The 12,243-nt window shown below is 33.9% G+C and overlaps 1 protein-coding gene across 1 annotated transcript in view; it reads right to left on the bottom strand.

The window, feature by feature from the left end:
* Nucleotides 1-12,243, bottom strand: part of LOC135135494 (JNK-interacting protein 1) — a 46,158-nt gene that overhangs the window by 19,200 nt on the left and 14,715 nt on the right. Inside the window, exon 3 of the mRNA XM_064064560.1 lies at nt 4,378-4,785. Coding sequence (XP_063920630.1) covers nt 4,378-4,785 — 408 coding nt within the window. The remainder of the gene's footprint in view (nt 1-4,377; nt 4,786-12,243) is intronic.

Here is a 12,243-nt window from a genome sequence, read left to right on the forward strand (position 1 = left end):
TAAGTCCTAGAGGAGTTTTATTTGGTACTAACTTCATTCAACAGGTAGTGTTTTTTTAATTTTTGAATAAACAGTAGGTACCTATACAGGATTAACTATTTTTATGCATATCAGAAAAAAGTAAACCAGTAAATCGTTCGAACATCTCAGGTACTTCCATTAATGCATGCACAGAAAGGAAAGTTTTTGAACACAAAGAAACATTTCCCCAGTTCCCACTTTAATCAATCGAACAATCAATTTACAAGTTAAACTCAATTAATAATACTGCAGAAAGTGTATGTGTAAAATTTATTCAAAGATAGAGTCGCTATTAACACATGGAACTCTACTGTGAGATTCATCTGGTGTTGCTAATCTCTTCGTTTTGCAAAAAAGGCACAACGGACCATGACTTTTATGTAAAAATATGAGATTCATATAAAACTATTTTCCGGGAACTAGGAACTCTTTCATCCCTTAATATCAGGGAAGTAATCACATATAACGGCACATTTTATTAACTCATCAGAACATATGAAAAGTAGTATGGGCTTAATACCTATGTTCAGTTTTAATCATGGAGGTAAAATGACACCAACATAATTTGAAAAATTACCTGGTACCGCGTTTTCGACTAGGATTATAAATGGCATTTTCAACTCCTTCGAGAAACTGCTTGTTCCATTGGCATGCTCGAAAGTGTTCGTTTGGTACTGGTCATAAGATACAAAAATAATTTAATAAAATAAAATATCAAAGCAGTAGCGTTAAATGTTTTCGAGTTTCCATGTTGCCATAATAGTAGATTATATTATTAAGAGTATAAGTAAAGCTTTATGGGCTGAGCATGGACTCTATTGACTGACGAACGCAGTGAGTCAGACAAGTCCGTGCGAAGCACATAAAAGTACATACTTATACTCTGAATAATATATGTTATTTTTTCTTCAAACTTACAAGATTATATCAAAAACAACGTATCAATAATTTAGACATATATACATTATAATTTGTTTCCGAAAAACGTGTTAGCGATTTACAAAAACGTGTTTGGATATTGTTATAGAAACTTATTAAACAAAAAAAATATCACATTTTTTGCACAATGTCTGAATTTACAGAAACTCCACCTGAAATAGTTGAAATAGCGAAAGCTGCAATTGAAAAACTCGACAAAGTGTTGTTTACGAAGCAGCTTTCAAGAGATTGACTACTTGGTGTTACCAAAAAAACGCAGTCGTTTACACGAAAAGTGTCCTTCTGGCGTATTTTTCGGAGATAGCCAAAAGCATGAAAAGTTCCAGTTTGTGGTTTTATTACTCGATGGTTAAATCATGAGAAGAACTTCGGCGACTTTACGTGTCGACACCAGCGCAGATATTACCATCACCCTCAAGAGCCATGGAGGTTGGCGATCAAGCACAGTCGCCGAAGGATACATCGAGGACTCATTAGCAAACAAAAGGAATATTGGTACGAAGATTTTGCCAAAAATTGAAAGCAACAGCAGCGAATTTGAAAACTACTAGTATTAGTAACGAAAGCTTTACTAAGGTACCATGAACTCCAATTTGAACGACACGGTTAATAGCAGTGATTTGGAAAAAATTACAAGAAACTGTATTTTTCAGGATGCGACGAATTGCACGTTTAATATTAATATTAACAATTAAAACAATTAGCAGTATATAATTAGAATAATTAAACCTTATGTTTGCATCATACTGAATCAAGCGTTTTTTAATAACTCATAATCAAGTAACTTAGACTAATATAAGTGTAAGTTTTATTCTGAAAATGAAGTCATTAAAACGTCACTTATATGACGTTTGGAAAAAAATGTTTTTATTTGTTCCTCACTTGTAAACATCAATTTATCAAGTCACTGTATTCAACATGAAAATATCACTTAACTGGCTAGTCAGTAAAATTTTTACACCCCTGCTCGTGCTCATACAGATATATATTTTAAACTATTATAAGTTGAAATGACAACCAAAGTTGATTCAAGTAAATTTTCACTCACAATTGCTGGTTCCTCATTAATATAGCTTGCGCCACACTCATTTCAATACATCGAAAACGATAAATCGAAAAATCTAAATGACAGAACTAGACAACACAATAAGTGCTATGCTGACATGCGTTTCCAAGGCAATACGTCTAAAGCTCATACGATGTTTCTTCAAATATCGGACCTTCTAGAGTTTTTAATAAGGCGGCCACACACAGAGAGGGAAGAGTCAAGACTTGAATGTACGTGCCACGGGGTACAGTTAAAACTGCTAGTGTGTGGGGAAGAATGTGGCATGTGCAGTCAAGTCTGTTGGAATCAGTTGGCTTGATTTTTAGCGTGCACAGTTATAACTGCCCGGGGAAAACTCAGTGTGTGGACACAAGTCGCTGCACGCTTGAGTTTAAATTCAGTTGCGCCGTTTAGAGAGTACGGGTTTAATAACTTACGACAAGCGTGCACACTTTTAACTGCACACTCTGTGTGTGTGGCCGCCTATAGTTTATAATAGTTATTTACAAGTGAGAAAAAAATAAAATATTGAACAATACACGCAAGGTAACGGGTTTTTACTGGCGGACAGAAGCAGGCGAGCTAGTCACCTTCTCGAGCCAGTAAAAACCCTTTTACCATGCTAGTAATGTTAAATACTATTGATTTTATTTCATAATTACACAGACAGTAAGACGTTTTTACTAGCTATCAACCGATTTTAGACCAAACGGCACTGCCTCTGATCTTCTATTGTTGGCCGATCGCTCCTGATGTAGTACGGAAAGAGCCATAAATAGTTCTTCCGTGGAGCTCTTTTGCCGGCGTTTCGATAAAATTGGTCAAATTAGACATACTCCCTGCTGTCATTCTACCTTCATGGTTTTAATGCATTGAAAGTATGCAACTAAAGTTACTCAAGGCATCTTGATTAAAAAAAAGTAAATGTCAACTTGTTAAAATTATTGTCGTAAAATATTTTACAAAAATGTAAACAATAGTCGATATGTTGAGTATAAACACCATTAAAGAAATCGAACAAATTATGTTCTTACTGAACATAAGAAGTTAAATATAAGAAAAAAACCCAATCCACGGTGGTAGAAGTAAGGTGTGGAAACAAGCCGCTCCAATTTGCTGAATAAAACACGCATCCCAGTAGACTTATTTACTACAAAATAGTACCTATCATGGATAGTATCCAGCATAGTATGTTCATCTATGTATTAACATTTCAACTTGTCAGTGTATTTAAATGAATTAAATGATAGGTTCGTTAGAGGTAGAATAAATCACAGCACAACGGTTTGCAATTGGCCTTTCGTGTAAATCGTATGATTGGTGGATAATTCGACATTTGTGATTGAGTAATAATTGACATTGTCATAAAATGTCAAAGAATTAATGCAGTTTTCTATTACTTAGTTTCAACTGATCTCTCTAGACGTCGCTGAGGTCTGGACAGCGAATGACAAACCACGCGATTTATGTTTTTTACCAATGATTTTGAGGAAAGTTATAAATGAGGTTTCCACACCTTACTTCTACCACCGTGACCCAATCTTTTCGTTAACCTCATTCCAACTACTTTTGGAATTTCTTGTTCTACAAAATCAGGTGTGTAAATTGCACCAAATTGGTTGTCTACTCCCACAGCATTGATGTGAATTGAACACAGGGATTAAGCCCATACTTACCTTCATATGCTCAGAGTTAAAAAAATGTCCCGGTATACACAACTCTATAAAAGAGAGAAAGCTTGTTAGGGTTGGCGACGTGCACAGTCACCATACACAAAAGATCAACTCATTATACCAACGCTCCACCCTTACAAGCCTACCAAAAAGGGCCACTCTGTTTTGATATCACAGTATATAACCTTTTAGAAAATTATTTTCTTCTTTACAGGAAGTTTTTAAAAATAAACATTTAGACAACGCAATGAAAACCTGTAAAAAATCTGTAAAACATAAAAACTATTAAGAATGAGTGACACCAGTGATGGCAGGGGTAATCCAGCATCCAGCGTCTAGCGGGGCTATTGTCTGGGAAGTAGCTGTTTCCACCCACTCGTTGGTCCAAGTCATTTAAAAAATGCACAATGCTTGTGACAAAAATGATGATGGAACCAAGTAAGTCACTACCTAACGAACAAATGAACGACAAATTATGCAAGTTAAATTTTTCGAGATTAGTTGAAAGTTGATTTTCTGATTTTTATTAAAAATCTGATGATTTCCATGTCACATTTTTTGTATTGTATTACACTGTATAAGTATTATATTATTTTTGTGACATGCCCTATAATATTGCCGAAATATGTTATGTTTTATGTTTATTAATTCAAATATTTAAGCCTTATTAGGTTATTAGTATGGGTGAAAATTTACCTTCACACCAAAGATCGTCAGCCTCTTTTTGTACATATATAGGATCTCCAATTTCTACATCGATTTCATCATCATGTCTGGGGACAAATTTGTGTAATCCACGATGTGTAGCTTCTAATACTTCAACATCGTTATATACTACACCTCCTTCAACACAAGAAGGAGAGACTCCCATAATTGGTGACATAGATTTAAAACCATCTGTTCCTGTTGGAGAATGTGCTGTACTATGTCCACTATCTGCATCCGTTATAAGGCGTTCTGAATCTGGGGAATCCGTATCCCACAGATATCCACACTTTAATACTAAAATTGAGCTTGGTCCACTACCAGTACTTCCTAATTCATCAGCAAGAGACATTTCCCTTGAGAGTTGGTATTGTGCATTATACATGGTGACCAGAGAAGCTGAAAAATACTTTATTTTAAAAAATATAAACACTTAAAGAATATTGCATAAAATTATAATGACTGGTATCAGTCGATGGCATATTTGGCCTAAAATTGACAAACGGCGAAATGTCATTATAATAATTATATTTAAAAAACTAATATAAAAAATACGCTTTTAATGGTAAATATCACACACAACTTTTGTCACTATTTAGAGAGTAGAGTGGACCCCTACTGCTCGATAATACGAAATTACTGTATTGTCATCAAAATTACACACCATTGCAAAGTTTCAAATCGCCACGATTTGATAGATTTGTTTACATAATTTGTTTGTTACAAGTGAAGCTAATATAAGCGTGCTAAAAAGAAGAAGAAACATAAAGTTATTCATATTTTCACACTACAGTAACTCCTTCATACCTGATTGTCTTTTGTCGGAGCTCGATCGCGAAAATTTTTCTTATATTAAAATGGTGGTAATAATGGTATATTATTTTATAAGGAGTAAAAGTGAAACTTTTTGTGTGCGTCTGTAGGTTTGGCAAATACAGACGAGCAACAAAAAGTCACTTTTCTCCGAATAAAATATACCATTTTTTCTTCAAACATCTGCAATTAAATTATAGACGTAATTTAAAAAATGGAATTTTCAATTTTTTTAAATGAAGGAATTAGTTATATCTGGATACTGTTACTACGATTTCATTGTCATCAACAAAATTTACCAAAACAGTTTCCGCGTAAATATCGATTAATTAATTTATTATTTCTCATTAAAATAGAAATATTTGCGACAGAATTATTTAGTATAGTTGGATTCATGTATCTTTTTACACACGTGACCGAAGTATCAGGCAAGCTCAGACAGCACCTACCATAGGAATCTTTGTTTCAAGGATTACAAAAACGAAGAGCCATGTCTACCGAAATTAGTCCAAATTACGCTCTACGTCAGTTATTCTCTTCCACAAAGTTCCTTGAATTAGAAAAAGATAAAATACATAATAAATGCGTCCACATAGTGCAACAGGCACTGATGTAGTTAATCTAGTGACTGTTAATAATTCATCGATTTTTCATCAAACGTCACTGTCATTATTAGTTTTACTCAGAGTGGTTAATCGCACTTTTTCGTTGTTCTATTCAAGTTTTCTATTGAGCTCTTCGTAAAGTTCGTTGATTGTTAATATTCTTGTTCCGTTGTACTAATTTATGTTTTGTTATCTTAATTCTTGCTCGTGTTTGGTCTAGAACATGCCGGGCAAACCTTTGAGTTCCCGTGCCCAGGACATAGTGTCCAACTTTATAGAGTATTTTGCTCTTGAGAAGGAAAACGGTGGTCCTTTAATATCATTAAATGCCACAGAACAAGTAAGGAAAAACCACTTGAAGGTTCATGGTTAATAATTTCGCTCAAATTTTTAGCGAGTTGCAGATGCTCTAGGCGTTACTCGCGGAACGGTTTCGAAGATTAAAACTCAAAAAGAAAGACTCGGCGTGCTTCCCAGTTCAACAAAATCAAGGCCCAAACGGAAAGCACCAAGACCAAAAGACCTGCCTGAGCCTATACATTTGTGTTGTGGTTATGAACATTGTCATCTTTTTGACTAATTACTACAAAGTGCCAGTTATTAGTTCGGACGTTAGCTTTTGGTCACGTGTGTAAAAAGATACATGAATCCAACTACGAGGTGAGTTGGATTTACAATTCACCCAACTCGACGCTACAGAAATCGCTTGAAATTTTAAATAGGCAAAGAGATCATTGCATCCATTAAGACATAGTTTTTGGCCAATAAAGTATGCATGAGTGAGGACAAGGAACAAAGACTCATGTTTTCTCTAAAACGGAGTGATTGTCATAAAAATACAATTAAATTTCTTGGGATAATAATGGACGCAGCGTTAACATGGGAAGCACACATTAATGCACTGTGTAATAAATTGTCAAGTCAAGTATTTGTATTACGGCAAATGAGGTACTCTGTCTCGTTATATGTGCGAAAGACAGCTTACTATGGCCTCCTGCATAGTTCTATTCAGGGGCGGCTGGTGCCGGGGGGCACAAGAGCACGTGCCCCCCCCCCCAAAATTACAACGTCTACAAACACACTGGACATAGCAAAATAGTAATTTTCAATATTTAAAAAATTATCCGGAAATTTGTCTCATAATTATCAAAACTAATTTTTTTATCTCGCTCCACTTGTATAAAATGTATCAAAACTTACTTCCACTTGCATCGAAAGATGTGTCTTGGATATATGATATGTTATTTCTGATGAAATGCTGATAAAAGCCCGGCACAGAGACCGAATGGACCGAATCATGACTGATTTTGATGTTTTGTTTACACCGTCGCCATGGAAACTACACGTCGTAGCCGCCTGATATGCGCCTGATACAACTGGATTGTGAGCCCTTTGCGATCGTGCTCTGGAGGATTGAGTTACTATCGCGGGTTTTAATTTTCCTTCTGCGCGAACACGTATGATAAATATTCTTGGATAATCTTCTAGGTAATACAGACATTCGGAAACAACTACAGATCGCTTATATTAATAATATTCGGGCACATAACGCAAGGGTCGACAAAAATCGCTATACCTATATTATGCCGATTGATAATATGACGAAAGTATAGGGAATCACAAAATCCAGATACATTTCAAGGTCTGATTGATTTTATGACTGAATTGGACTTTATCAGATCATTTGAAAGAAGCAACGGTTTTTAAAGGAACGCCTAAAACTGTCTAAAATGAATTTTTAGATGCAATGAACACCCAAGGCAAAAAGGTATGTGGAGAAGTCCTTTTTTATTTTTATTGAATATATTTTTGTATTTATTTCCGTCACACAATTTCGTCTATTAATTGGTAATAACTAGAGAGCGGAAAATATGCAACAAAATTTTGGGAAATATGATCATATGATATGCACCAAATTTATGCAAATATGCAGTAACTTTCTTAATATATGCAGAGATATGCAGTTCCCTATGCTCCAAAAATTAAAAAAAAGCTTAATGAGCGAACTAAATTTATTTACAAATTACAAAAACAGGTTTCCCGAGCTTACTTTTTATTACAAAAAATACATAAATCACATTGTAAAGTGTTTAATTACATCTCGCTAACACATAAATCGCATTTTTAAGGATAATATTCTTATACTAAAAAATAAATATAAACAGAACAAATTAAATAATAGTAGTAATCGACTTTTTAATTACTATTTTGGAAACAGTTTATTTTTAAATATTTTTCGAAATATTCTAACAAAATTTTTTTCCGGTGATTCTAGAGTGTGTATTTGTAAATAGAAGAACTGCGTACTACGTCCACAGGTGTAAAAATACTTACCGGTTTAGAGCAGGCGCCATAAAACACAGTTCCTTCTTGAAGAATAAATTCAGGAAAAGGTTTAATCCACAAATTAATCTGAGTCATCTTCGACATATAGACACACCTGTATCGCTTTAAATGCTTTCAATGCAAACTCACGATGGAAAACAATAGGATAACGTCCCTTCGACCACCACAAAACATACCATTAATACACTGAAGTAACGAACAAAAATATTGGGAATGGACGTATTTCCAAAAGTAATTAGGGCGCGAATTTACTTGGAAGGATGATGGCTTAACACCCAGTGGTTTCTCCAAACTACCATAAAACCCAAACCTTTCCTAGTTATTTGAAGCTCAGGACAATATTTGCAATATGATTCATGAAATTTCGTCTTTCTAGATAAATGCCGATAGAATGACAATAATTTTTTTTTCAAATTAGCACAAAAATTGTTAAAAATGCAAAGGCAAATATATGCAGATATGCAATTTTTTTATAGCTGTATTCATTCTCAATTAACATGATTCGTTCACATATTAAATATCAAGACTTATATGCAAAAAATAACGGATATGCAAATTTCATAAAATCCGCTCTCTAGTAATAACAACCTGTTTATTATCTTCATATTTAACTCATCAATCAAATTGTGTTCCCGCATTTCTAAAGGTAACCAGCCGCCACTGGTTACCTTTAGAATTATGGAATTCTGGTTTGGGGACATTCAGCACACATTAATAAAGTGTTCTCAGTTCAAAGGAAATGCGTAAGAGTACTCGCTGGATTAAAGTATAGAGACGACTGCCGGGAGCAGTATAAGAAACTGCAAATAATGACGGTTCCATGTATGTATATTTTTGCTGCGGTTCTGTTCATGAAGGAAAATGAATTCAATTATAACTCTGCAGAACATCAATATAACACGCGCAACAAGAACGCATACATACATCATCAATTATCATAGGCTGAAGAGTAGTAAGTATCGTAGTTTCTGCTGAAAAAGCTGTTGTTTCTAGTGGTGTCACACAGGGCTTGAACCTAGGACCTATTTTATTTTTATATTTTTTAATGACGCACTTCAAGAGTAAAAGTGTCCCGTCTTTGTGTACGCAGATGATCTAAGGGTTACCAAGACCATTACCACACTTGAAAATTGTAAATGTCTTCAAAATGATGTAAACACGTTTTTCAAGTGGTGTGGTAATAATAAGGAAAATTATCAACAAAAGCAAGTGTAAAGAAATAACGTTTTCTAAATCGCAAATATTACAAATATGAATTAAACGGTACCGAAATAGAGAAATTGAAGATCGGTGTTGTGCTTACGTTGCAGCTGACGTTTATACCTTACTAACCACATATATGTGATCATGCCAATAAAATGTTAGGTTTATTATATACATATATGGAATACTATATAATAAACCCTAACATTTAACTAATATTAGCGTGTTTGCGCAAAACATATTCTTATAAATTTTTTCTTATGCTTACACTTATCCTTATAACTATGTCTTATAATTATAACACTCACAATCGTTACTTCTTATGTTGGCAATAGTAGAATTTTTCTACAATGTCAGTCAGTGTCATTTAGAACTTTAATTAGTTATGTCGCAACTGAAAAAGAAACGATTTCGATTCTCAGAGAGGGAACGTATAAAATGTTTGAATGCATTATTCGACCTTCTTTGCGAGACTGAATTTACAAACGAAGAAGATGTGTGGAAAAAACTTCATGCAGTCGTAAGTGAAGACGAAAGAGAGCGCTTTCAGAACTGTAGCTTCAAATTATTAAAAGATCATATGTTGGAACAAGTAATAAAATTTAGAAAATTTGATGCCGACGAAGCTACAGAAAGTGGGAAAGAACGGATACAGACTGAGTGGGGCGACGCTGTTAGAAAACTTCTGACTGTCTGGTCGCAATATGAAGATGTGGCACAAATTGACATAGAAAATAAAAAAAATGAACGGAGTAAAAAAAGATGCAGTGGCCAAAAATTCGACGAGGTTATGCCTGCAAAAGCAATTCGCCAAGCTGCTCTGCAAAGTTTGGACAATCCTATTGAAAGTTGTAATAGTGAAGAAATATTAGAAACAGAAGCCACTGACGTGGACAATGAAATGTTTTTTCACACTGTTGACGATTTTAATGACACTGATATTGATGGTGAGCGTGGGGGTCGTGAAGGGTTCAACCAAGAATCTAGCAGGGTTTATACAGCAGCAGCACGAAAGACGAGAAATGGAACTAAAGATGGAACAAGTTTTTCATATTTAATTGAAAAAATGAAACGGGAAAGTCAGCTACAACAAGAACAATTAAGATTTAAAGAAAAGCAACATCAAGATAATATGAAAATTCAAATAGAAGAGTTGGAATTCAAAAAAGCTAAGCTTGAGTTCGAACAGAAAAAATGGCAAGAGGAGGAAGAGGGCCGTAAAATAGAAAGACAAAAAAATGCAATTTTAAACAGATTTTTGGAAAACATTTTAACACAAAATTTAAATAATAAAAATCTGACATAATTTTTGAAATAATTACAGCTTTTAAATGTTTATTTAATAATAACATATTAATTAAAGGTAATTGTTTGATTAAAAAGAAATTATTGAAAATATTCCATAATATCTAGTGATTCTATATCGAAGTATCGAGAAGTTGTGCTTCCATAAAAACATGTATGCGCATTCGTTAGTAATGCAGCCACAATATAATACTGACCTATTGGTTGCAGAAAAAGTTTTTGATTTTTTTTAAAATCAACAAACGCAAATTGCGTAGTTATTTTACCAAAACTCCATTCTACGCATTGGCGTATTTTGGACATTTTGGTATTAAACATTTGTTGCTGCTCTGTTAAATTATGATTAGAAAATGGTCTTATTAATTGTTGCACTAATGGATACCCTTCGTCACCGTATAAACAAAACTGTGGGCAATGGAGCTTCATTTGCTCTAAGATTTTTGAATTTTTAAGGATAAAAGAGTCATGTCGTCTGCCAGAATACGGAGGACTTAAATGTAAAATGATACCGTTTGGAACGGTGATTGATTGAAATTTCAGACAATGTATTCTTTTATGTCCGCTGTAAACTTCTTTTTGAAATTTTGATGGTCTACAAATTGCCCGGGCAGTACCATCGATAAACCCAATGCAATTTCTTAAAGGAGCACCTTTCTTATGTACCAAGGCAGCCACCTCTGCGAGAAAACCTTGCGTTAACCATATGTTTTTATCAAAATTTAATAATAACTTCGCCCATTTCTTGAATATAAAAGTAACAACAAACTTTAAAATTTTACTGATTGACGAAAAATGTAATCCAAATTCATTTTGCAATCCTTTTAGTCTGTTTGGGTAAGAAAATCGTCTTAAAACGAGACATAATCCTGCAAGACCTATAAATGAAGAGTGTTTAAAAATACGGAATTTCTTCTCGATTGTAGATAATAATAAACCTTCAATGACATGACCATCCGGTGTAACCCATTTTGCAGGCATTTGCAAAGCTTGATGTAATTTAATTATATGTTCTTTTTCAAATCGAAAAAGAAAACGAAAGTTTTCTGGCGGAATGCTATTCATGTTGAATTTAACACACGTATATGAATAACGCTTTTCTGTTAACTCTTTTTGTATTAACTGATGCACTAAGTAGTTCTGTACATCTTCTGTATTGCCAAAAGTAGCCAAAATTTCTAAATTATTCATGGGCAAAATGAATCAATTTGCGTGACAGAAAGTCAGTTCTGCTTGTCAATGTAAGGTTCTAAGCCGTCAGCATAACTGTTACAATTTATACTTATAACTATAATTATAAATTATAATTGTAAGCATAAGGAAAACTTTATAAGAAAAGGTTTTCGCAAACATGCTATTGGTTCCTTACTTATGTTATATTATTCGTATATTCGATAAAAACTAGATTATTCATCCGTTGCATAGGATCCATATTACAATATTCATGTATCTTCAATAAAACGTATTCAAAGAAAACATTTTAATATATTTTTTATTTCGCATATTTTATTTTCACCATTGTACTTGCGCTGAAACGTAGACCTTTATTTAGGTTGTTGGCGCTATAACATATCTAGACTTTACAAGT

The sequence above is a fragment of the Zophobas morio genome, unplaced genomic scaffold (genome assembly GCF_036711695.1).
Source record: "Zophobas morio isolate AGI-343-1 ecotype UQ-CSIRO unplaced genomic scaffold, CSIRO_AGI_Zmor_V1 ptg000024l, whole genome shotgun sequence".
NCBI lineage: Eukaryota > Metazoa > Arthropoda > Insecta > Coleoptera > Tenebrionidae > Zophobas > Zophobas morio.